This window comes from Biomphalaria glabrata, chromosome 8 (assembly GCF_947242115.1).
Source record: "Biomphalaria glabrata chromosome 8, xgBioGlab47.1, whole genome shotgun sequence".
Classification (NCBI taxonomy): Eukaryota; Metazoa; Mollusca; class Gastropoda; family Planorbidae; genus Biomphalaria; species Biomphalaria glabrata.
The window spans coordinates 15,756,391-15,781,234 of record NC_074718.1 but is presented as its reverse complement, the minus strand read 5'-3'; the positions used below and the strand labels follow the sequence as shown (position 1 = coordinate 15,781,234).

At 31.6% G+C, this 24,844-nt stretch overlaps 1 protein-coding gene across 3 annotated transcripts; it reads right to left on the bottom strand.

Moving 5' to 3' along the window:
• Window positions 1-1,995: 1,995 nt before the first annotated feature.
• On the bottom strand, window positions 1,996-24,827 carry LOC106063460 (ATP-dependent (S)-NAD(P)H-hydrate dehydratase-like). 3 transcript variants are annotated; one of them, XM_013221832.2, is made up of 11 exons: window positions 24,459-24,827; window positions 20,357-20,607; window positions 19,093-19,234; window positions 18,134-18,179; window positions 17,371-17,459; window positions 16,243-16,351; window positions 9,127-9,177; window positions 8,404-8,508; window positions 5,801-5,921; window positions 4,841-4,961; window positions 1,996-2,340 (listed from the first exon to the last, which is right to left on the bottom strand). In XM_013221832.2, exons 2-11 carry the CDS (start codon window positions 20,559-20,561, stop codon window positions 2,172-2,174), a joined length of 1,158 nt encoding a protein of 385 aa, XP_013077286.2. In that variant the 5' UTR covers window positions 20,562-20,607; window positions 24,459-24,827; the 3' UTR covers window positions 1,996-2,171. The 3 variants fall into 3 exon arrangements, with proteins under 3 accessions (XP_013077286.2, XP_013077287.2, XP_055893964.1); XM_013221833.2 differs by lacking the exon at window positions 20,357-20,607 and having other exon boundaries at window positions 24,459-24,825; XM_056037989.1 differs by lacking the exon at window positions 24,459-24,827 and having other exon boundaries at window positions 20,357-20,806.
• Window positions 24,828-24,844: the final 17 nt, after the last annotated feature.

Here is a 24,844-nt window from a genome sequence, read left to right as displayed (position 1 = left end):
GGTGTGGGGCCAAAAAAAATCTAATTTTTCAGCCACATCATAAGGTGTTCAAATTTTGTGATAATCTCTTAAACAGACCGGTACAACAGAGAATAAATTTCCCTCCGTATCTCTTTCTTGAGTGTCAATACAGAATCTTCATTTATTTCGCTAGGCATCTTTTTCTTGTGGCCAATACGAAGAGGTTTTGCACTAATCCCTAGGTCTGAGCATATGCTTTCAGCAAAGGTAATACTGGCTTCAGTGAGGTCCTCTAGAAATGGTAGAGTATATCGAAAAAATAGAACTACATCGACTTCAGCTTCAGCAGCTTAAATTCTGCCAGATTTAGAATTTTGGACATCCTAGTGTTGACCTTTCATGAGAACAGCAAATATCAAAGTCTTAACATCCGCAGTCCATTATTTCTGAGCCATACGAACGTAGTTTTTCTAAAATAACCGCAGAGATTCCACAGGCATGCTTATTCTTAATGTCGATGAAGCCCAGAAAGACTCGTCGTTATCCATTACAGTCAATGTTGGAAGCTAGGTCCAACTTTTAGATGTCAGGTATACAATCGAAAATAACCGAAAAATATAAGGCTAGTTTTAATTGTTGTATGATCTATTTCCATGACCACCCATAATTACAATAAATTCTTATGTATTTTTGTAAGTTTGGTTCGAACCCAATGTTCCTTCAGGAGTGGAGTCCACTAGGATAATAATATCACTAACTCTAACAAATTGTCTTCATTTTTGTTCTTCCAATTCTTTTTCAAATTGTTTGTGATGCCCAAGAGTGCCAGATTCTGATTGGAGAGCAAAACAAATGATGTCCAAGAGTCTTTCTATGTAGGGTTTCCATTTTTTCCTCCTTGTTTCAATCAATCTTGACCATCGCTGTGAATACCGCCATTTACACATTTCCGCCCAGCTGTCTGAATGTTCTGCTGGTCTCTTCCTATTCAGTTCTTGGTGATAACCTCCATCTATCGTTTAATCCATGTTCATGCTGATGTAGCCTAATACTTGGTCTGGAGAAAAGAGTTTGCAGGGGAAGCTAAATTGTTTTTTTTTGGGTGGGGGGGGGATGGTAACAATTTCTGAAAACTTTTTTTGCCGTTTAGTATTTTCCTTAGAAGAAAATAACGTGGACGTCTATAAGTGCGTTAATTAGAGATGTCAACAAACCTTGTCAACTCAGGCTAGTCTTTAGTTAATATTTCAGTTTAGAAAGAATAGAGGATATCAACAAAGCAGCTATATAAATAAACGTTTACATTTCAAATGGACTAGTCTCTGAGTTTGTGCAGTTTTTACTGAGAAAGTTTAAATTGTCCTTAGTTTGATGCCACTTGAGGCCCGCACCACCCGCACATAGCTAGCTACGCCACTGGTATTACCAATGTTTTATGTTTGATCACAATACAATATGTATTACCAATGTATTATGTTTGATCAAAATACAATATGTATTACCAATGTTTTATGTTTGATCAAAATACAATATGTTTTGCCATGTATTCTTGAAAAAGACATTTCTTCATTTAATTAAATGCATTTATTAACATTTCTATTTGATATCCACCATATTCATGTTCCATACTTATGTGACAATCGAATAGTGATAATAATAATAAGACTCGTCTTCGAGTCTGAAGATTAGTGAGGATAGTGATAGTAAACTGTAATTGTTGCCAAAGGATGTCATGTTCTGCATTAAGTCTTTTGCTGTATTTAACTTGATAACTTATAGGCTGGAAAACCCATTAATTTGCAAAAATATATTATTCAAAATGAAAGAGGTGGGCACAATACAGACAATGTGAGATATGAATGTAAATAAATCCAGATTTGTGTAATGGACATTGAAAGAGAAATCATTTTTGCTTTATCCCAATTAATTAATAACCAAATTGAATGTAAATGGACTCCTGGCAAAATTAATACCATTAACAAAAATAAAATCCTTTCTTTATCTAAAAGTTAGCAGTAAAAATAAACAAAAAACTTTGTTCCATTTTGATTTATTATTTGTTACAAGGAAGTAAAACAAACGAGAAGAACTTATGGATTCCATTTGAAACTATTCAATCAAAGAGGTATCAATTGTCTGCCAACAGTATGTTAGCTGAATAGTGTAAAAATAATGCAGTTAAACGCTCCTTTAAAATGTTTGCAGTGACATCAATTCTTCTCATACAAAGTGATAAATGCTTTAGATATCTGTGCTATCATATCTGTAGTTGTTGTCGATCTACCATTTTCCCTGAAGGCCATTTTGTTGCAAAGGCGTGTCAGTGAACAGGAGGCATAGGCTGCACATAGCGTGTACCCACATTGGTCAATCCCACAGCTGAAACAAAAATATGCTGAATTTTAAATCAATTTCACAAGCAATTTACTTTGGAAAGAAGAATCACATTATCTGCTCCAAATACAATAGTACCATAAAAAGTAACACATGATTACATTATCTCTTACTAACACCAATACTTTCACTATGATTTTAAAAAATTTGGATGTGCCTTGAAAGACAGAACTCTTCCAGGTAGTGGGATTAGTAGATGCTAGCACAAAACTCGAGGAGGATGGTAAAGGAAGAAGCAAGGCTCTAAATCAGGACTCAAGTAATATATGCACACAAGCAAGCATTCCCTTCTATTACTTGTAATGCTAACAACATTCCCTTCTATCACTTGTAATGCTAACAACATTCCCTTCTATCAACTTGTAATGCTAACAACATTCCCTTCTATCACTTGTAATGCTAACAACATTCCCTTCTATTACTTGTAATGCTAACAACATTCCCTTCTATTACTTGTAATGCTAACAACATTCCCTTCTATTACTTGTAATGCTAACAACATTCCCTTCTATTACTTGTAATGCTAACAACATTCCCTTCTATCACTTGTAATGCTAACAACATTCCCTTCTATTACTTGTAATGCTAACAACATTCCCTTCTATTACTTGTAATGCTAACAACATTCCCTTCTATTACTTGTAATGCTAACAACATTCCCTTCTATTACTTGTAATGCTAACAACATTCCCTTCTATTACTTGTAATGCTAACAACATTCCCTTCTATTACTTGTAATGCTAACAACATTCCGTTCTATCACTTGTAATGCTAACAACATTCCCTTCTATTACTTGTAATGCTAACAACATTCCCTTCTATCACTTGTAATGCTAACAACATTCCCTTCTATTACTTGTAATGCTAACAACATTCCCTTCTATTACTTGTAATGCTAACAACATTCCCTTCTATCAACTTGTAATGCTAACAACATTCCCTTCTATCAACTTGTAATGCTAACAACATTCCCTTCTAGCACTTGTAATGCTAACAACATTTCCTTCTATTACTTGTAATGCTAACAACATTTCCTTCTATTACTTGTAATGCTAACAACATTCCATTCTATTACTTGTAATGCTAACAACATTGCCTTCTATCAACTTGTAATGCTAACAACATTCCCTTCTATTACTTGTAATGCTAACAACATTCCCTTCTATTACTTGTAATGCTAACAACATTCCCTTCTATCACTTGTAATGCTAACAACATTCCCTTCTATTACTTGTAATGCTAACAACATTCCCTTCTATTACTTGTAATGCTAACAACATTCCCTTCTATCACTTGTAATGCTAACAACATTCCCTTCTATTACTTGTAATGCTAACAACATTCCCTTCTATTACTTGTAATGCTAACAACATTCCCTTCTATCAACTTGTAATGCTAACAACATTCCCTTCTATCAACTTGTAATGCTAACAACATTCCCTTCTATTACTTGTAATGCTAACAACATTCCCTTCTATCAACTTGTAATGCTAACAACATTCCCTTCTATTACTTGTAATGCTAACAACATTCCCTTCTATCACTTGTAATGCTAACAACATTCCCTTCTATCACTTGTAATGCTAACAACATTCCCTTCTATTACTTGTAATGCTAACAACATTCCCTTCTATCACTTGTAATGCTAACAACATTCCCTTCTATTACTTGTAATGCTAACAACATTCCCTTCTATTACTTGTAATGCTAACATTCCCTTCTAGCACTTGTAATGCTAACAACATTCCCTTCTATTACTTGTAATGCTAACAACATTCCCTTCTATTACTTGTAATGCTAACAACATTCCCTTCTATTACTTGTAATGCTAACAACATTCCCTTCTATTACTTGTAATGCTAACAACATTCCCTTCTATTACTTGTAATGCTAACAACATTCCCTTCTATCACTTGTAATGCTAACAACATTCCCTTCTATTACTTGTAATGCTAACAACATTTCCTTCTATCACTTGTAATGCTAACAACATTCCCTTCTATTACTTGTAATGCTAACAACATTTCCTTCTATCAACTTGTAATGCTAACAACATTTCCTTCTATCAACTTGTAATGCTAACAACATTCCCTTCTATTACTTGTAATGCTAACAACATTCCCTTCTATTACTTGTAATGCTAACAACATTCCCTTCTATTACTTGTAATGCTAACAACATTCCCTTCTATCACTTGTAATGCTAACAACATTCCCTTCTATTACTTGTAATGCTAACAACATTTCCTTCTATCACTTGTAATGCTAACAACATTCCCTTCTATTACTTGTAATGCTAACAACATTTCCTTCTATCAACTTGTAATGCTAACAACATTGCCTTCTATCACTTGTAATGCTAACAACATTCCCTTCTATTACTTGTAATGCTAACAACATTCCCTTCTATCACTTCGTAATGCTAACAACTTTTCCTATTTATAATTACTTCCTCCTCCTTCTTTTAATAGTTTTAAAGATATTACCTTTCATTATTGCTATCAACAGCTTGTTTTGACCAAAACAAAAATGTTCCCAAGGCTCCAGATAGCAAATCTCCTTGGCCACCACACCTCCTGGGACTCCCTTCCTCTGAGCAAACTAAAACTATGACACAGAAATAAAGTTAACAATTTTAAAGATTTTAAACAAATTTAAAGATTCTATAACTAAACTAGTATAAAAGGTCAAAGTTCCAAACATTTAAATTAGGACCAAACTAGTATAAAGGTCTAGGTTCCACTCATTTAAATTAGTACCAAATTAGTATAAAGGTCTAGGTTCCACTCATTTAAATTAGTACCAAATTAGTATAAAGGTCTACGTTCCTATCATCTAAATAAGGTTTCAGATAAAAAAAAAAAGTAGATCTTGATGGCTGATTCATACAACTGGACTTAGAAACTTCATATTTAACATGGCACTTGTTTGTTTATAAAATGGTGACATGTTTTAGTAAAACTAAACTAGTGACACATCTGGGCACATCCATTGCCTTCCAAGACAGAAGGAGCCATATATATATATATATATACATGTTTCAGATCTTTCTGCAGATAATTATATCCTGGACCAAGGACTACAGGGGATGGCAGCAACCAGGGTTTGAACCAGGAACCTTTTAGACCACCAAATGACAGTCCAGAGTCCATATCAGACGACCATCCTTAGACAGAGTTATAAAATGAGTGTTTCCTAACATATGGAACAAGAAATGTGTCAAGTACTTTAAGCAACCTTGGAGTGGAGTCAAAACATTTTTAAAAAGTATTTTGAATACTGGTGATAGCTCATTAATTATTTTATGCTTTAATTGGTTTTAAGTTACCAGTATAAAATAGTTTGATTATTTCTACCTATATATTGATGTACCTTATATTTTCAACTTGATTGAAATTGAATTCATCAAGGTTCTAATATCTCAACAAAGTATGGCAACCATTTACCTTTGTCCCCATTGGTGATGACGTCATGAGACCCTTTCTGTACAACAGTCACATGACCCAGTTGCTTAGACAATTCTTTGGCCATTGCAATGGGTTCACTAGGGTCTTGCTTGGTCCCCAACTGTCAAATCAAAGAATGACTGAATTATTTCTTTGCATGCATACATTTTTTTTTGATAGGTGGGTGGGGATAAAAAATTGACTTTTTGAGGTGCAGGCAAATCTCTCAGACTGTGAAATATATCACTAGCTTTCTTTTCATTATATACTGTGAAATATATCACTAGCTTTCTTTTCATTATATACTGTGAAATATATCACTAGCTTTATTTCCCTTATATACTGTGAAATATATCACTAGCTTTCTTTTCCTTATATACTGTGAAATATATCACTAGCTTTCTTTTCCTTATATACTGTGAAATATATCACTAGCTTTGTTTTCCTTATATACTGTGAAATATATAACTAGCTTTCTTTTCCTTATATACTGTGAAATATAATCACTAGCTTTCTTTTCCTTATATACTGTGAAATATATCACTAGCTTTCTTTTCCTTATATACTGTGAAATATATCACTAGCTTTGTTTTCCTTATATACTGTGAAATATATCACTAGCTTTCTTTTCCTTATATACTGTGAAATATATAACTAGCTTTCTTTTCCTTATATACTGTGAAATATAATCACTAGCTTTCTTTTCCTTATATACTGTGAAATATATCACTAGCTTTCTTTTCCTTATATACTGTGAAATATATCACTAGCTTTCTTTTCCTTATATACTGTGAAATATAATCACTAGCTTTCTTTTCCTTATATACTGTGAAATATATCACTAGCTTTATTTCCCTTATATACTGTGAAATATATCACTAGCTTTCTTTTCCTTATATACTGTGAAATATATCACTAGCTTTCTTTTCCTTATATACTGTGAAATATAATCACTAGCTTTCTTTTCCTTATATACTGTGAAATATATCACTAGCTTTATTTCCCTTATATACTGTGAAATATATCACTAGCTTTCTTTTCCTTATATACTGTGAAATATATCACTAGCTTTATTTCCCTTATATACTGTGAAATATAATCACTAGCTTTCTTTTCCTTATATACTGTGAAATATATAACTAGCTTTCTTTTCCTTATATACTGTGAAATATATCACTAGCTTTATTTCCCTAACTTTTCAGCTTTAGATATACACATACAAGACAGCATTTATTTTCCATACTATTACCATAGCAAATGAGTCTAGCCAAATAATATAAGAACTGATATAAATGTATGTTAACAAAACAATATTGAGCCAAATGAGTTCCATTAGGAAAGTCACATTTGATTAATTATGTCACATAGAACACATTTTTCTGCAGCAAACAGTATTGTTTTGAATAGAACCAGTGGACTTTCTGAACAGAACTATGTTTACATACAAATGTCTTGGCAAAAGTGTTCTTTTTCAAGAGGCAGTATTAATGCCTACTGCTTTTGGGTAACTCTAACCCTAATTTACTAACTTTTGTAAGAGTACATTTTACAAAGAAATGTCCAAATCCACCTTAGGCAGACTCTACTACCACTACAGTTCAACATAATAAACATTCCGTACGGCAGTGCTGAACAACTGAAGAGAACTGCACACTTTTTCCTTAGCACAGTCTACAAAAGAGCTGACAGCTCAGCAGCAAAAAAAAAGCTGGCTATAAAAAGAAAAGTAAGTGTACATTGAGAAATAAATAGCATGTATTCTTCTAGCGGCTAGCTTAGGAATTGGTCTCAAAACAAATATTAAGTATGGACATAGTTAGCAATTAGACATTGAAATGTCCTCAGATGAAAGGGAAGTTTGTTTCAGGCCTCATCATGAATTTATTTATTAATAGGAGGATAAACAAACAGGATACACACATATGATCCATACAGAGTAATGGTAAGGATTAAAAGAGGCTAACCCCTACTTCTTTCTCCAACAAGCCATCCTTTGAGGGGAACATTGCATGGTAGCAGTAGTACAGTCTAGAAACTAAAATGGCTATGAATCTCATCTCAGTCAAGTGACTTAAAAGAGTCTTCCGGTCAGAATTGTGATTAAATGAGATTTTAGAATCTTTCATTCCTGGCAATTTAGGAAAAATCTCAACAATGATGGAGTCACTGATAAAAAGATCTGTGTACAGTTTCAATTTATTCTTATTTCCTGCCCTCTAATCTATACTCAAATATTTTAAAATAACATTTTAGAAAAATTAAAAATATTTGTATGTATTTTAACCTCATTCCAATCATTAAAAATGTTAAAGAAAGTTTTTAAAAATTCTTAAAAAAAACAAAACAAACAAAGAATATATACATATTTACTGCCATATACCTAAATACTGCAAGATGTATCTCCTTTTTTTCTCTATATAAACTAATTGGTTAATTTTTTTTAGTGATTCATGTGTTGTCATCAACAATGAATAAATATTGTGCAAAGTTTCAACTTGACCAGAGACTGGGAAGTGTGAGAAATAATGTGTACAAGATTTGTACCAGACAGAAAGACAGAGTGAGTTGATATAACCTTTGTAAAAAAAAAAAAGGAAGCTTACCACTCTCTCATAGAGCCTGTCAAATTCAGCGACATTAGGTGTTAACACAGCATTTGTGTATCCCCTGATGATGTCTGGGTTCTGGGTGACTAAAAACAGACCATCCTGTAAAGAAAAAAAAAAACTTTATTAGTACAAATATAATGAATACTAGCAATTTTCATTCAAATCAAACCAGTATACAGCACAGAATAGGAACACCAAGAATTAGTGTCTTTAAGTGAGACCCATAGTTTTAAATGGCTTCAACACTGACCAACAATTGCAACCTGTGGGCAGTTTAGACTAATAGCTTGTGGCCACTTCACTTTTCTGATGTCATGACAAAAAGCTATCAACCTGTGAACAATGATCTATATCTAATAACTAAAGACGATAGATCAACGACTGCTATATCTTGCTTCATTTTCCTTTTATAGCTCCCAAAAAGACATTTCTAAATGATTACATTATTCTTGACCTATCATTCAAACTTTATTAATATTTTTGGCTGCTGACCTGAGCATTTGTTAACAAAATTTGTTTCAAACTCTCTGACATTTTGTTGATCAACATTTACCCCTAAATTGATTTGGCTTTACGCATTTACTAGCCACAAATTGCAGTCAAGCATGACAATAATAATAATAAAGACAAACAAAAAAAAAACCACAAACTATAGTGGAAATATATAAAATGTATAATTGGCATCTTGAATGTGATGAAGTATACTTGCCAACTTACTGCATCAATTACAATTGGCAACTGTTGTTCTTTGGCTTTTTGAATCACTTCCTGTACATTGAAAATAGATCATTCATTAGTTTTCTCCATATAAGTCAAATGATGGTTAAAACTAACAAATAAAGATGACATGTACTTTGATGTTACTTTTCATAAATTTAAAATTGTCTTATTGACTGTCTACAAGATTAAAAGTCTTAGTATTCATAATTTTAATTTGATTGATTTTTTTATTACATTTGCACATTTTAGGACATGTAGTGCCCTTTTAATGCCTTCAGTGGTAAACATTAAAAAATGGTAGTCCATCAATAGTGTAAACAAATCACAAATACTTAGATTTTAAAATACAAGCAGCTAAAGGTGAAAGCATTGGTTGTTTATTTATTTCAAACAAGTAATTTTTAAAGTAGTTAAGCAAGTTATATGATAAATAAATATCTTTCATAAATGATAATAGTTTTACATATTTCCTACTTGTAGGTTTTAAGGCACATTGAAGATTTGTATCTATGGCAGAAAACTTTCGGTATTTCTACTGTACACAGTATAGGAAGTGTTGTATTTTTTACAACTGTAACATCTCATTTCTAAGCGCTTTCCCTTGTAATAGAACAAAGTCATTTCTAAGCGCTTTCCCTTGTAATAGAACAAAGTCATTGTATAGCTTTCACTTGTAATAGAACAAAGTCATTTGTATAGCTTTCCCTTGTAATAGAACAAAGTCATTTGTATAGCTTTCACTTGTAATAGAACAAAGTCATTTGTATAGCTTTCATTTGTAATAGAACAAAGTCATTTGTATAGCTTTCCCTTGTAATAGAACAAAGTCATTTGTATAGCTTTCCCTTGTAATAGAACAAAGTCATTTGTATAGCTTTCCCTTGTAATAGAACAAAGTCATTTGTATAGCTTTCACTTGTAATAGAACAAAGTCATTGTATAGCTTTCCCTTGTAATAGAACAAAGTCATTGTATAGCTTTCATTTGTAATAGAACAAAGTCATTGTATAGCTTTCACTTGTAATAGAACAAAGTCATTTGTATAGCTTTCACTTGTAATAGAACAAAGTCATTTGTATAGCTTTCCCTTGTAATAGAACAAAGTCATTTGTATAGCTTTCCCTTGTAATAGAACAAAGTCATTTGTATAGCTTTCACTTGTAATAGAACAAAGTCATTTGTATAGCTTTCATTTGTAATAGAACAAAGTCATTTGTATAGCTTTCATTTGTAATAGAACAAAGTCATTTGTATAGCTTTCATTTGTAATAGAACAAAGTCATTTGTATAGCTTTCACTTGTAATAGAACAAAGTCATTTGTATAGCTTTCATTTGTAATAGAACAAAGTCATTTGTATAGCTTTCACTTGTAATAGAACAAAGTCATTTGTATAGCTTTCATTTGCAATAGAACAAAGTCATTTGTATAGCTTTCATTTGTAATAGAACAAAGTCATTTGTATAGCTTTCACTTGTAATAAAACAAAGTCATTTGTATAGCTTTCCCTTGTAATAGAACAAAGTCATTTGTATAGCTTTCATTTGCAATAGAACAAAGTCATTTGTATAGCTTTCATTTGTAATAGAACAAAGTCATTTGTATAGCTTTCACTTGTAATAGAACAAAGTCATTTGTATAGCTTTCCCTTGTAATAGAACAAAGTCATTTGTATAGCTTTCACTTGAAATAGAACAAAGTCATTGTATAGCTTTCACTTGTAATAGAACAAAGTCATTTGTATAGCTTTCACTTGAAATAGATCAAAGTCATTTGTATAGCTTTCATTTGTAATAGAACAAAGTCATTTGTATAGCTTTCATTTGTAATAGAACAAAGTCATTTGTTTAGCTTTCATTTGTAATAGAACAAAGTCATTGTATAGCTTTCACTTGTAATAGAACAAAGTCATTTGTATAGCTTTCACTTGTAATAGAACAAAGTCATTTGTATAGCTTTCACTTGTAATAGAACAAAGTCATTGTATAGCTTTCACTTGTAATAGAACAAAGTCATTTGTATAGCTTTCACTTGAAATAGAACAAAGTCATTTGTATAGCTTTCATTTGTAATAGAACAAAGTCATTTGTATAGCTTTCATTTGTAATAGAACAAAGTCATTTGTATAGCTTTCACTTGTAATAGAACAAAGTCATTGTATAGCTTTCATTTGTAATAGAACAAAGTCATTTGTATAGCTTTCATTTGTAATAGAACAAAGTCATTTGTATAGCTTTCATTTGTAATAGAACAAAGTCATTGTATAGCTTTCACTTGTAATAGAACAAAGTCATTGTATAGCTTTCCCTTGTAATAGAACAAAGTCATTTGTTTAGCTTTCATTTGTAATAGAACAAAGTCATTTGTATAGCTTTCACTTGTAATAGAACAAAGTCATTTGTATAGCTTTCACTTGTAATAGAACAAAGTCATTTGTATAGCTTTCACTTGTAATAGAACAAAGTCATTTGTATAGCTTTCACTTGTAATAGAACAAAGTCATTTGTATAGCTTTCACTTGTAATAGAACAAAGTCATTTGTATAGCTTTCATTTGTAATAGAACAAAGTCATTTGTATAGCTTTCATTTGTAATAGAACAAAGTCATTGTATAGCTTTCACTTGTAATAGAACAAAGTCATTGTATAGCTTTCCCTTGTAATAGAACAAAGTCATTGTATAGCTTTCATTTGTAATAGAACAAAGTCATTTGTATAGCTTTCATTTGTAATAGAACAAAGTCATTTGTATAGCTTTCATTTGTAATAGAACAAAGTCATTTGTATAGCTTTCACTTGTAATAGAACAAAGTCATTTGTATAGCTTTCATTTGTAATAGAACAAAGTCATTTGTATAGCTTTCACTTGTAATAGAACAAAGTCATTTGTATAGCTTTCATTTGTAATAGAACAAAGTCATTTGTATAGCTTTCATTTGTAATAGAACAAAGTCATTGTATAGCTTTCATTTGTAATAGAACAAAGTCATTGTATAGCTTTCCCTTGTAATAGAACAAAGTCATATGTATAGCTTTCACTTGTAATAGAACAAAGTCATTGTATAGCTTTCATTTGTAATAGAACAAAGTCATTTGTATAGCTTTCATTTGTAATAGAACAAAGTCATTTGTATAGCTTTCATTTGTAATAGAACAAAGTCATTTGTATAGCTTTCATTTGTAATAGAACTAAGTCATTTGTATAGCTTTCACTTGTAATAGAACAAAGTCATTTGTATAGCTTTCACTTGTAATAGAACTAAGTCATTTGTATAGCTTTCATTTGTAATAGAACAAAGTCATTTGTATAGCTTTCACTTGTAATAAAACAAAGTCATTGTATAGCTTTCATTTGTAATAGAACAAAGTCATTGTATAGCTTTCCCTTGTAATAGAACAAAGTCATTTGTATAGCTTTCACTTGTAATAGAACAAAGTCATTGTATAGCTTTCATTTGTAATAGAACAAAGTCATTGTATAGCTTTCATTTGTAATAGAACTAAGTCATTTGTATAGCTTTCACTTGTAATAGAACAAAGTCATTTGTATAGCTTTCACTTGTAATAGAACTAAGTCATTTGTATAGCTTTCATTTGTAATAGAACAAAGTCATTTGTATAGCTTTCACTTGTAATAGAACAAAGTCATTGTATAGCTTTCCCTTGTAATAGAACAAAGTCATTTGTATAGCTTTCATTTGTAATAGAACAAAGTCATTGTATAGCTTTCATTTGTAATAGAACAAAGTCATTTGTATAGCTTTCATTTGTAATAGAACAAAGTCATTTGTTTAGCTTTCATTTGTAATAGAACAAAGTCATTTGTTTAGCTTTCATTTGTAATAGAACAAAGTCATTGTATAGCTTTCCCTTGTAATAGAACAAAGTCATTTGTATAGCTTTCACTTGAAATAGAACAAAGTCATTTGTATAGCTTTCATTTGTAATAGAACAAAGTCATTTGTTTAGCTTTCATTTGTAATAGAACAAAGTCATTGTATAGCTTTCCCTTGTAATAGAACAAAGTCATTGTATAGCTTTCCCTTGAAATAGAACAAAGTCATTTGTATAGCTTTCACTTGAAATAGAACAAAGTCATTTGTATAGCTTTCACTTGTAATAGAACAAAGTCATTTGTATAGCTTTCCCTTGTAATAGAACAAAGTCATTTGTATAGCTTTCATTTGTAATAGAACAAAGTCATTTGTATAGCTTTCCCTTGTGATAGAACAAAGTCATTTGTATAGCTTTCATTTGTAATAGAACAAAGTCATTGTATAGCTTTCCCTTGTAATAGAACAAAGTCATTTGTATAGCTTTCATTTGTAATAGAACAAAGTCATTTGTATAGCTTTCATTTGTAATAGAACAAAGTCATTTGTATAGCTTTCACTTGTAATAGAACAAAGTCATTTGTATAGCTTTCATTTGTAATAGAACAAAGTCATTTGTATAGCTTTCATTTGTAATAGAACAAAGTCATTTGTATAGCTTTCATTTGTAATAGAACAAAGTCATTTGTATAGCTTTCACTTGTAATAGAACAAAGTCATTTGTATAGCTTTCACTTGTAATAGAACAAAGTCATTTGTATAGCTTTCACTTGTAATAGAACAAAGTCATTTGTATAGCTTTCATTTGTAATAGAACAAAGTCATTTGTATAGCTTTCACTTGTAATAGAACAAAGTCATTTGTATAGCTTTCATTTGTAATAGAACAAAGTCATTTGTATAGCTTTCATTTGTAATAGAACAAAGTCATTTGTATAGCTTTCCCTTGTAATAGAACAAAGTCATTTGTATAGCTTTCATTTGTAATAGAACAAAGTCATTTGTATAGCTTTCATTTGTAATAGAACAAAGTCATTTGTATAGCTTTCATTTGTAATAGAACAAAGTCATTTGTATAGCTTTCCCTTGTAATAGAGTCATTTGTATAGCTTTCATTTGTAATAGAACAAAGTCATTTGTATAGCTTTCACTTGTAATAGAACAAAGTCATTTGTATAGCTTTCACTTGTAATAGAACAAAGTCATTTGTATAGCTTTCACTTGTAATAGAACAAAGTCATTTGTATAGCTTTCACTTGTAATAGAACAAAGTCATTTGTATAGCTTTCACTTGTAATAGAACAAAGTCATTGTATAGCTTTCACTTGTAATAGAACAAAGTCATTGTATAGCTTTCACTTGAAATAGAACAAAGTCATTGTATAGCTTTCACTTGTAATAGAACAAAGTCATTTGTATAGCTTTCCCTTGTAATAAAACAAAGTCATTGTATAGCTTTCATTTGTAATAGAACAAAGTCATTTGTATAGCTTTCATTTGTAATAGAACAAAGTCATTTGTATAGCTTTCATTTGTAATAGAACAAAGTCATTTGTATAGCTTTCATTTGTAATAGAACAAAGTCATTTGTATAGCTTTCACTTGTAATAGAACAAAGTCATTGTATAGCTTTCACTTGTAATAGAACAAAGTCATTTGTATAGCTTTCCCTTGTAATAGAACAAAGTCATTTGTATAGCTTTCATTTGTAATAGAACAAAGTCATTTGTATAGCTTTCATTTGTAATAGAACAAAGTCATTTGTATAGCTTTCACTTGTAATAGAACAAAGTCATTTGTATAGCTTTCATTTGTAATAGAACAAAGTCATTTGTATAGCTTTCACTTGTAATAGAACTAAGTCATTTGTATAGCTTTCATTTGTAATAGAACAAAGTCATTTGTATAGCTTTCACTTGTAATAGAACAAAGTCATTTGTATAGCTTTCATTTGTAATAGAACAAAGTCATTTGTATAGCTTTCATTTGTAATAGAACAAAGTCATTTGTATAGCTTTCACTTGTAATAGAACAAAGTCATTTGTATAGCTTTCATTTGTAATAGAACAAAGTCATTTGTATAGCTTTCACTTGTAATAGAACAAAGTCATTGTATAGCTTTCACTTGTAATAGAACAAAGTCATTTGTATAGCTTTCCCTTGTAATAGAACAAAGTCATTTGTATAGCTTTCACTTGTAATAGAACAAAGTCATTTGTATAGCTTTCATTTGTAATAGAACAAAGTCATTTGTATAGCTTTCACTTGTAATAGAACAAAGTCATTGTATAGCTTTCATTTGTAATAGAACAAAGTCATTTGTATAGCTTTCACTTGTAATAGAACAAAGTCATTTGTATAGCTTTCCCTTGTAATAGAACAAAGTCATTTGTTTAGCTTTCACTTGTAATAGAACAAAGTCATTTGTATAGCTTTCATTTGTAATAGAACAAAGTCATTGTATAGCTTTCATTTGTAATAGAACAAAGTCATTTGTATAGCTTTCATTTGTAATAGAACAAAGTCATTGTATAGCTTTCATTTGTAATAGAACAAAGTCATTTGTATAGCTTTCATTTGTAATAGAACAAAGTCATTTGTATAGCTTTCCCTTGTAATAGAACAAAGTCATTTGTATAGCTTTCACTTGTAATAGAACAAAGTCATTGTATAGCTTTCATTTGTAATAGAACAAAGTCATTGTATAGCTTTCATTTGTAATAGAACAAAGTCATTTGTATAGCTTTCCCTTGTAATAGAACAAAGTCATTTGTATAGCTTTCATTTGTAATAGAACAAAGTCATTGTATAGCTTTCACTTGTAATAGAACAAAGTCATTTGTATAGCTTTCACTTGTAATAGAACAAAGTCATTGTATAGCTTTCATTTGTAATAGAACAAAGTCATTTGTATAGCTTTCATTTGTAATAGAACAAAGTCATTTGTATAGCTTTCCCTTGTAATAGAACAAAGTCATTGTATAGCTTTCACTTGTAATAGAACAAAGTCATTGTATAGCTTTCACTTGCAATAGAACAATTGTAGTATTTAGTTGGCAACAGTCAGCTTTTCATTTAGAATCCTTGACATTGTTGAGTTTATTCCAAATCTCTCCCAATCTTCCTCTTCATATTTTCATGTTTGTCTACAGATTTACTTATCTCACCCCCACATTTCTCTTCTTTCTTTGTTCTATATTACTGTATTTGTGTGCTTAAAGAATGTAAAAAGGATCTTACAAATTAGAAACTAATGTGGTCTGACAAACATAGCAGAACTTACTGATACAATTTCAAGGAGTTGTCTATCTCTACCCAAACCTGGGCCTACAACTAGAGAATGAAACCTTGGAAGCCATTGAGATATTTCTGTAACTGCTGTCAAACTGTCTCTGTAATATAATTAAGATAGTTTACAAATGTAGAGTTGTAGCATTGGAATATGTTTTCAAGTTATCTTTCTTTTAGAGCAGTCATTAAAAAATGTAAATAAAACCTGTTTAAGAAATAAATTTTTAAAGTTTGCTACCATAATGTGAACAATATTTTGAGAATACAGGAAATGCTGAAAAAGAAATCTGATGAAAGTTTTGTTCTTTCTTTTTCATAAGAGGTGCCTATCAATAATAATAACAGGAAGTATATTATATTGTTCCAATTTACAAACCATTTGACTTCTTTGTAATCAAAGAAAATTGTGTAAAATATCATCAATTAGAAAACTCTTTACAATAAACAAAATTACTTCTCTTTTTTCCATGATGCTACACAAAAATATCTGCCAAATTAGGAAAAAAACTTTTTTTGACAAAGCTTCTATCAACTCACTTTGTCTGCCTGATAAAAAGTTTGCACACATTATTCTCCAACACCCGACCTCGGATCAAGTTGAAATGTTGCACAACTAGTTCTTTTACCTGACAACACAAGAATCAATTTAAATAAAACTTAGTGTAGGGTAAAAATTTGAAAGTAACAATAGATAACTTTATTTTTATAAGCACTTAGCTGGCACAGAGGTTAGTGCATAGGCTTAAGGAGATCTTGAGTTTGAATTCAAGTCAAACAACTTTATTTCCAATATATAAAGTACATTTAAAAAGAGATCACAGTAACATTCCCACAGATATCCCCTTCTTTCTCCCCCCCCCCCCACCAACTCCCAAATGGTCAAGACAAGTGATTTGACAATAACGCATTGAGCAAACTCAAGGTATGAAATCTTGCTTAACAAAAACAATTGGTAAACATATTTCTAATCGCACAGATTTATTATTATTAGTCTAAATCTATAACAAAATTACATGATTGATCCAAACTAAGTGTTACAATTACACTTAATATAAGCTTTGTATTTTTAAAAAGTATTTTTTCCTTAGTTTTGTATATTTCATATCAAACTAAAACTTACAAGACAGGATGAACTATTAGCTCTGGACTGTAGCTTTTGATGACAGTAGCAGCACTTGAAGTGCAAAACACATGAGATAAGTCAGCTCCCTAAGAAACATTTCAAATATTCAATGCAATAAATGTACATCTTGTTAATAAAGATACACTTAAAAATTGTTATGTCACGTTTAGGAATTAGTTTTGACTAACAGACAATAACATGACAAATTAAACAACAAGACTAGGATTAATGAAGTCAACACACAGAAGACTTTTGGAAGCCACACAGTAAGGTCGGCTTTAGTAACTGAAGTAGAGATTTAGTTTGAGGACGTTCCCTTCATTCTTATTAAACCTCTTGTTTGACATTTGCTATCAGCCTCAACCAATTTAGACTGTTGGCCTTTTGCCTGTGTTACTTGATTTTGTTATTTGAGAGTTACCTCCTTTTGACTTCTTTGCATAGGACACAGTACGGAAGCGCCTAAGAACCAATTTAGCTTACTGGTGCCATCATACAGAAGTTTTGTAGAAGTCAGCTGCCGGGTAGAGGCAGAAGTTCAAGTCATCAGCCTAGATTGCCTTAGACCCCTATTTTGTAGCCATGTCAGCGAAGTATCGCCAGTGGACAATAGTCACACATCAGAAGGCTGACTCATAAAGTGGTATGGTATGAAGTCAAAAAAAAAAGGCAGCTTCATAGATACCTCCAAGACAACAAGTCTTTAGTTCTTTAGACACAAGTTACATTATTAGTAGTATCATTACAACTAAAAACTTACTACTTTGAGAGCTGTAATGGCAGCAAAATAAGGGGCTCCAGTATACCTGAAATTTCGTAGAGTAATTACAACAACTAATCATTAATTAAATAGGTTGGAAAATAATAGTTCTAAAAATGGAAAAAGCCATATATATAAAATAGATAGAACCATATAAAATATATTTATTTCTGTAAATTTTATGATAAAACATTTTTTTTCTTTTTGGGAAATAAATCTAATGATACACTCTTTAGAGAAAATAAATCTCTATAAGAAATGCAAGAATGGAGGTATTGTTGACATCACAAATAGATTTGGAGCAACCTTGCTGTAAAGTCAAAGCTCACACCTCAAAGCAAAAGTTAGTTGCAGTGTAAATTTCTTTAATGTTAAGCAATTAGGGTCATCATCTTTAGGCTAAGTAAATTTTCCCATAAAGGTTCACCCATTCTGTGAAGCTAGCAAAATAAAACCAGCTTTACTTTCTGAAAGTTTAAAATTCAATTCCAAGACACTATGTTTGAAAGCCATAAGCTCTTACACTCATTCCAATACAATTTGGCAATAGAACTACTCAATTATTAGAGCCAAATTAACAGCATGGCATGTCTAGACTGAATATGAACAAAAAATTGAACAAATAGTTCTATTTTTTTTTTTAAGTAAAGTACCCTTTCATACCTCGCAATCTATGGGCAGATGATGTAAAGGTCATATATATATATGTTTCTGTAGCTAACAGTTTACGAGGGTGTCATATGGCCAGCACAATGACCAACTGCCTTCACTTTTCTGCAATTTTAGCTGGGTGGAATCAGATATGCCCTAAAGATCCCAAAATAAAAAATCCCAGTCTTCATCAGGATTCAAACCCTGGACCCTTGGTTCAGAAGCCAAACGCTTTAACACTCAGCCTCTCAAATTATTTTATGCTGCTAGAAATATCAACAACAATAAAAAAGAACAAAAAAACCTACTCTTGACATCCACCAAGTACTGCAACTCTTCCTGCTTGTCCTTTATGCATACCATGATGCAAAGGTGGAATTACAGACTTAGCAATCTGTATCACATGAGAATGACTTAATGTAGACATCAAGAATGTAGATCTTACATGCCCTAGTTACAACAGAATGGTGAAAACAATTTCTCTGATCAAAAGTATAATTGCTAATTTACTAAACTAAACAAAAGTCTTTTTTCACTGGCACAAGAGACTAAGAATTAAAATACTGGTACACAATACTGACATGATTATTTTTGCCTCTGTCATTCTCAGAAATGCTTCCCACTCTCTTTTAGACAACAGCATTTTTGCGCATATAACCTGTGGGATGTTATAGTTTTTACAAACTAAAAAAAAATGGCAACTAAGAGGTGTTTACAAAAGTGCAGGGTTTACAAAATTTATTTTACTCATTAAGTTTGAACTACAATAATACACATGCTGTTGACTGCCCCGGGAATGAATAGCTAACACAATAAGTCTGAGCACCAGCCGATGCACAATCTAGCCAATCATAGGGCCCAGATCAGCTGCTACAGAGAAATCTTTCTCCACCATCACCAGATAACTTTCTGTCAAAACAACAAACTTTACTACAGATACGACTGCAGGCTTGTATTTCACATGCCTGTAGCACACTATGTATCGCTTTTTAGAATAACAACTGGAGCATGATTGCGTCTCAAGAGACAGACGTCTGATGAGCCAAAACTTTATGTACCTGTAGTTTACGGCAAGTCACCTTTTGCACATATGGGGTATATAAGGGTGCATGTTGTATGATTTTGTTTTTATTTATCTTGTAATTTTATTTATTTTTTTTTTTTGGGGGGGGAGGTGGGCTACGCACAACGAACACAACTTAGACTTTTCAGTTCGGACTTATAAGATAAAAGTCTCCATCATTACAAATCTCAATGATTCTTTAGAAGTCAAATCTAGCACATTGGAACTGAAATTCCAGCTAAATAATCCATTCAGACATTTACTAAACTGTCCTCTATCGATAAATGTAAAAAAAAAATAATTTCAATGCTATTTTATTTAAATTGATTTCAAAGCAAATAACTTAATTTAAATTCTGCATTTTTGTTCAGGATTTAGTCAGATTTGGTTGACAGTCTATAGTCATAAAATGTCAGATCACAATACATTCAATTACTAAATATGAAGGTTATGATCCTAATGAGTATAAAGGCTTTGACTATAGCATGATTTAGACAAAAGCTTAATACCTGAAGTAGGAGATAATCTATCATCTGATCGTTTAGGAGTGGAATGTTGAACATAGGGCTCATTGCAAAAGTTTTCATACCGCCTACGATCAGAATCCCTTGAGAAGTTGCTAGCCCAGTTTTTAGATTTACGCAGTAAGGAGTCAATACGTCCAGTGGTTATTTTAAAGCCAAACAGTTCAAACACCTGTTCAGCAGTTCTCATTAGAGAGTGATTGTTCTTCTGGTGTAGATTGAGTATGTGCCCATTTCTGCAACATTCAATGCTTCCTTTAACCTCACCAACATCAGCTGCATGTTCAGTTTTAATAGGTTCAGTTTTAATCTGAGTAGTATTGTCCAGTACGTCCTTAATAGCCTTCTTAGGCAATGTTACTGAGAGGCTAGGTACTCTCTTGCTGCTGGAGTATAATTTACTTTAACTGAACTCTTTATTTTTGGTGCCATTGCACACAGCCTATTGGTAACAGTTTAGACTCAGTGGCTGAGTGAGTGATGTGGTAGATCAGATTTAGTCTAGGGCTAAGTCTGACTAGTCTAGAACTAGATCTAGATCAGAATTAGAAGAGATAGATCTAAGCCTAGACTATGAATTAAGAGTTCGATTGATTCAGATTGATTTTAATATTAATAACAATTTCATGATAATGTCAGAAATAGTGTCAGTAACTGTGACTATATAAACCATCATAGATCTAGAATGACTAGATCAGTGTTTCCCAAACTTTTGACCTATGTGTACCCCTTTTATAATTATTGTAATGCTAAGTATCCCTCACCTCCCTATTTAAATTTATTAACAGAACATTTTAAATGGGTATTTAAAAAAATCAGCATAGTTAATGAGGTGCAACCCAAACCCCTCCAAAGTATTCCCGTACCCCTGGGGGTATGCGTACCCCACAATGGGAATCACTGATCTAGATTATAAAATTATATGAATATGATGATGATGATATCTAGAACTATAATCTGGAACTAGAGTGGGTACATGATAAGGCTGTACAGTAAAGTAGTAGAGAGACTAGAACTGTAGTCTAGACTCAGACTGCCTTCTGTCAGAGTGCTACTAGATCAAAATCTAGAAATCTAAATCTATCATCTAGAAAAAAAATAATTCTAGATCTAGTTTCTAGTGGCTCTAGACTCTAGACTTAACTAGACGGTGTAGTACAGTGTTTCTCAAACTGTGGTCCATGGAATATTGTAGTATAACAATTAAATTTCTTTGCTTAAAGCCAGTTAATCCGATTGGATAATTTGAATAATAATCAACTGGCCTTTCACTACTGTTTAATAAGACTAAGGCAATCTCAACCAAAGATTTGAAAACATTCTTCACTGGGATATTCCTGACTTGGTATTGAACCTTTTTCGCATGGACAAACAAACATCAATCACAGATGAATACATACTAATATGAGAACAGCTTATTGAAATATCCACAAGAGAGGAACTTAACATTCAAACAAGAATATCACAAATTCTGATTACAAAAAGATAGATTCCAATTTTAGATCTATATCCTGCATTAAGGGTCATTGTACAGAAATTGTTGACTGCTTTCTCGTCTTCTTATTTGCTACAATGTGAATTCAGTGCCATAATGAAACTCATCTCAAAATTAGAGGCCAACTCAAAATTTGTCATTTGTATGTCAGGCATAAGAAATACACTGATAAAATCTCAACTCATCCCAAGTGATGAATTTTGAAATTTTATTTTACACAAAAGTTATAACACCAATAAACAAACCTACTTCAACATCATTTGGTTTTTCTACATTTGTCACTAATTATTCTGAATATGCAGCCATTTATTTAGCTTTTTTAATTTAGGCAGTTTAGGGTCTGTGTGGGTAAGTTTTGACCAGATTCTCTAGATCGATCTAAAAGTAAAGGAATAATGGGGTCAAAGGATTTTGAGAATCTTTGTTTTGTAGAGTAGAGTAGAGATCTGATCTATATAGTATATAGACATAGAATATACTATATAGGTCTAGTAAAGTCTAGTATAGTTACTAGATCTAGAATCTAGTAGATTTGGTCTTAGATCTAAATCTACTTGATCTAGAATCTAGTCACCAATCTACAGTGACAGTCTATTTAGAGAATTTAGTCTATTAATGACATTGAATAATGATTGACAGTCTATATTCTAGATCTATCATCTACGGGGACACGACAATTCGTTCACCGACAAATCGTTCACGCAACTATTCGTTCACCAGACTTTTCGTTCACCCGACAATTCGTTCATGCGACTATTCGCTCACAGATAACTTGTTCACAGACAGTTGGTTCACGACAAATCGTTCACTAACAATTCGTTCACAGACAAATCGTTCACTGGATATTTCCAAAAACAAAAAATTGCTAGAGATCTGGCCTGATCGGAAATTCTTTGTAAATTTTTGTTTGTTTGTTGTTAATATTTTGTTAACGAGGACAGTATGTGATAAAAAAGTATACTTAAAAGAAAAATGAGATCTTACAAGCAAGCTGAAACATTTAAATGGGACCTCACTTTACTATAGGTAACATTTTTACTTTCAACATGTAGGCCTTCTTTTACACTCATGTCCATCTTGTGGTCTTGTTCGACCTACCCATATTTGCTTATCTTCTTAATAGCGGTCCAGATGTTTAATTAACATACCCATTTTATTGATATCTTATTAACAAAAACAAATCTTATCTTATATAATACAGACGTTTCTTCAAAAAAGAAGATGATTACGTCCTACGTGTCATGCATTCTGCCAAGTCACTGGTTTTCCTGGCTAGATCAGACACACTAGTATTTTTTCCACAATCCTTTCAGTGTTTTTACGAGAGATAATTTAGATTTTTAACAATGGTACTAGATTTGGTACAATATATGGTTTCACTGTTCAACTCTGAACGTCACGTACTAGATACAGATCTAAGGTTAATACTTATCAATTAAGACATCTATTAAAAAAAACAACAACTAATTACATATATACAACACTAGGAAATTTTTGGTTCCCTATCAAAAAATTATAAATTTATCGCAATACAACAAAATAAAATTGTTTCAATAAATTTGTTATTGAAGTCAAAGCAATCAAATTAGTCTACCAGTAGGTGGTCACATATAGAAACAAGTTAACTAAAATAAAAATAAAATAAAACTTCTTTTAAACTTGATGGAAAGTACTATACTAGTGTCTAGTAGATATTTTCAATGTTAACAGATTGAACATGTGTATAGGCAATGTCCAATAAAGTTTTATTTCTTCCAGAGGAGCCAGTCTGTCTAGCACTCAACTAGGTGTTAACTAGAGTATCCAGAAGAATGAGTAGATTCCCGGTAGATGAAAAAAAAGATGGGGGGGGGGGGGTAAAGGTATATTAAATGTGAAAGTAAAAATGTTACCTATAGTAAATAGTAAAGTGAGGGCCCGTTTACATTTTTCAGCTAGCTTGTAAGATCTCTTTTTTTATTTTATTTTTTTATTTTAATTTTTATCACATTCTGTCCTCATTAACAAAATATTAACAACAACAACGAAATTAAATAAACTAGGATTAGACCTGATCTCTAGAACTTTTTTGCATTTGGAAATAATAGCTACAAAAGTTTTAATGTAAATAAATTAAACACGTGACGAGAATATATAATATTAACAATATGTTACTATCCAGTGAACGATTAGTCTGTGAACAATTAGTCCGTGCAGTGAACGAATAGTCGCGTGAACGATTTGTTGTGAACCAACTGTCTGTGAACAAGTTGTCGGTGAACAAGGTGTCTGTGAGAGTATAGTCTGTGAGCGATATGTCGCGTGAACGAATTGTCGGGTGAACGAAATGTCTGGTGAACGAAAAGTAGTGAACGATTTGTCAGTGAACGAAATGTCAGTGAACGAATTGTCGTGGAACCATCTACTGTGATCTAGACTAGACTGTCAATCCAATGTCATTAGACTTCATTTGAGTCTTATACTGATTAGTAGACTAGATCTTGAATTCTGACTGATTATTTTTTTGATCATTTGACTCAATCAATGAAATTACTAATTAGATCTTATTGTATAAGTATATAAATAAGTATAGTCTAATACATCTATATTTACCGTTATTGTCAACAATATTGATAATATAATGGGCTGGAATACGGGATGCAATTTTCAATTTGGTAAGGTTAAACATAAATCTATGTCCAGATGCGCATAGTCATGATAGTCCGTATTAGTTAGTTTACGTATCTAGATCTATATTTGTCACTAGATACTCATAGATCTAGAAACTAGAAGTAGTAGTTGTATAGTAGAAGGCCCCCAGACTCCTAGACCTAGTCAACATCTATTCTAGAATCTTGTTGTTATAACGATAAAAAACAAATAGATCTATACTCCTTATAGACTATACTTATACGAAAGTTTTCTAAGTTCCACTGACATATATATTTTTGTATTATAGATCGTATATACTATAATATTTATTACTAGTAATGAGGAAT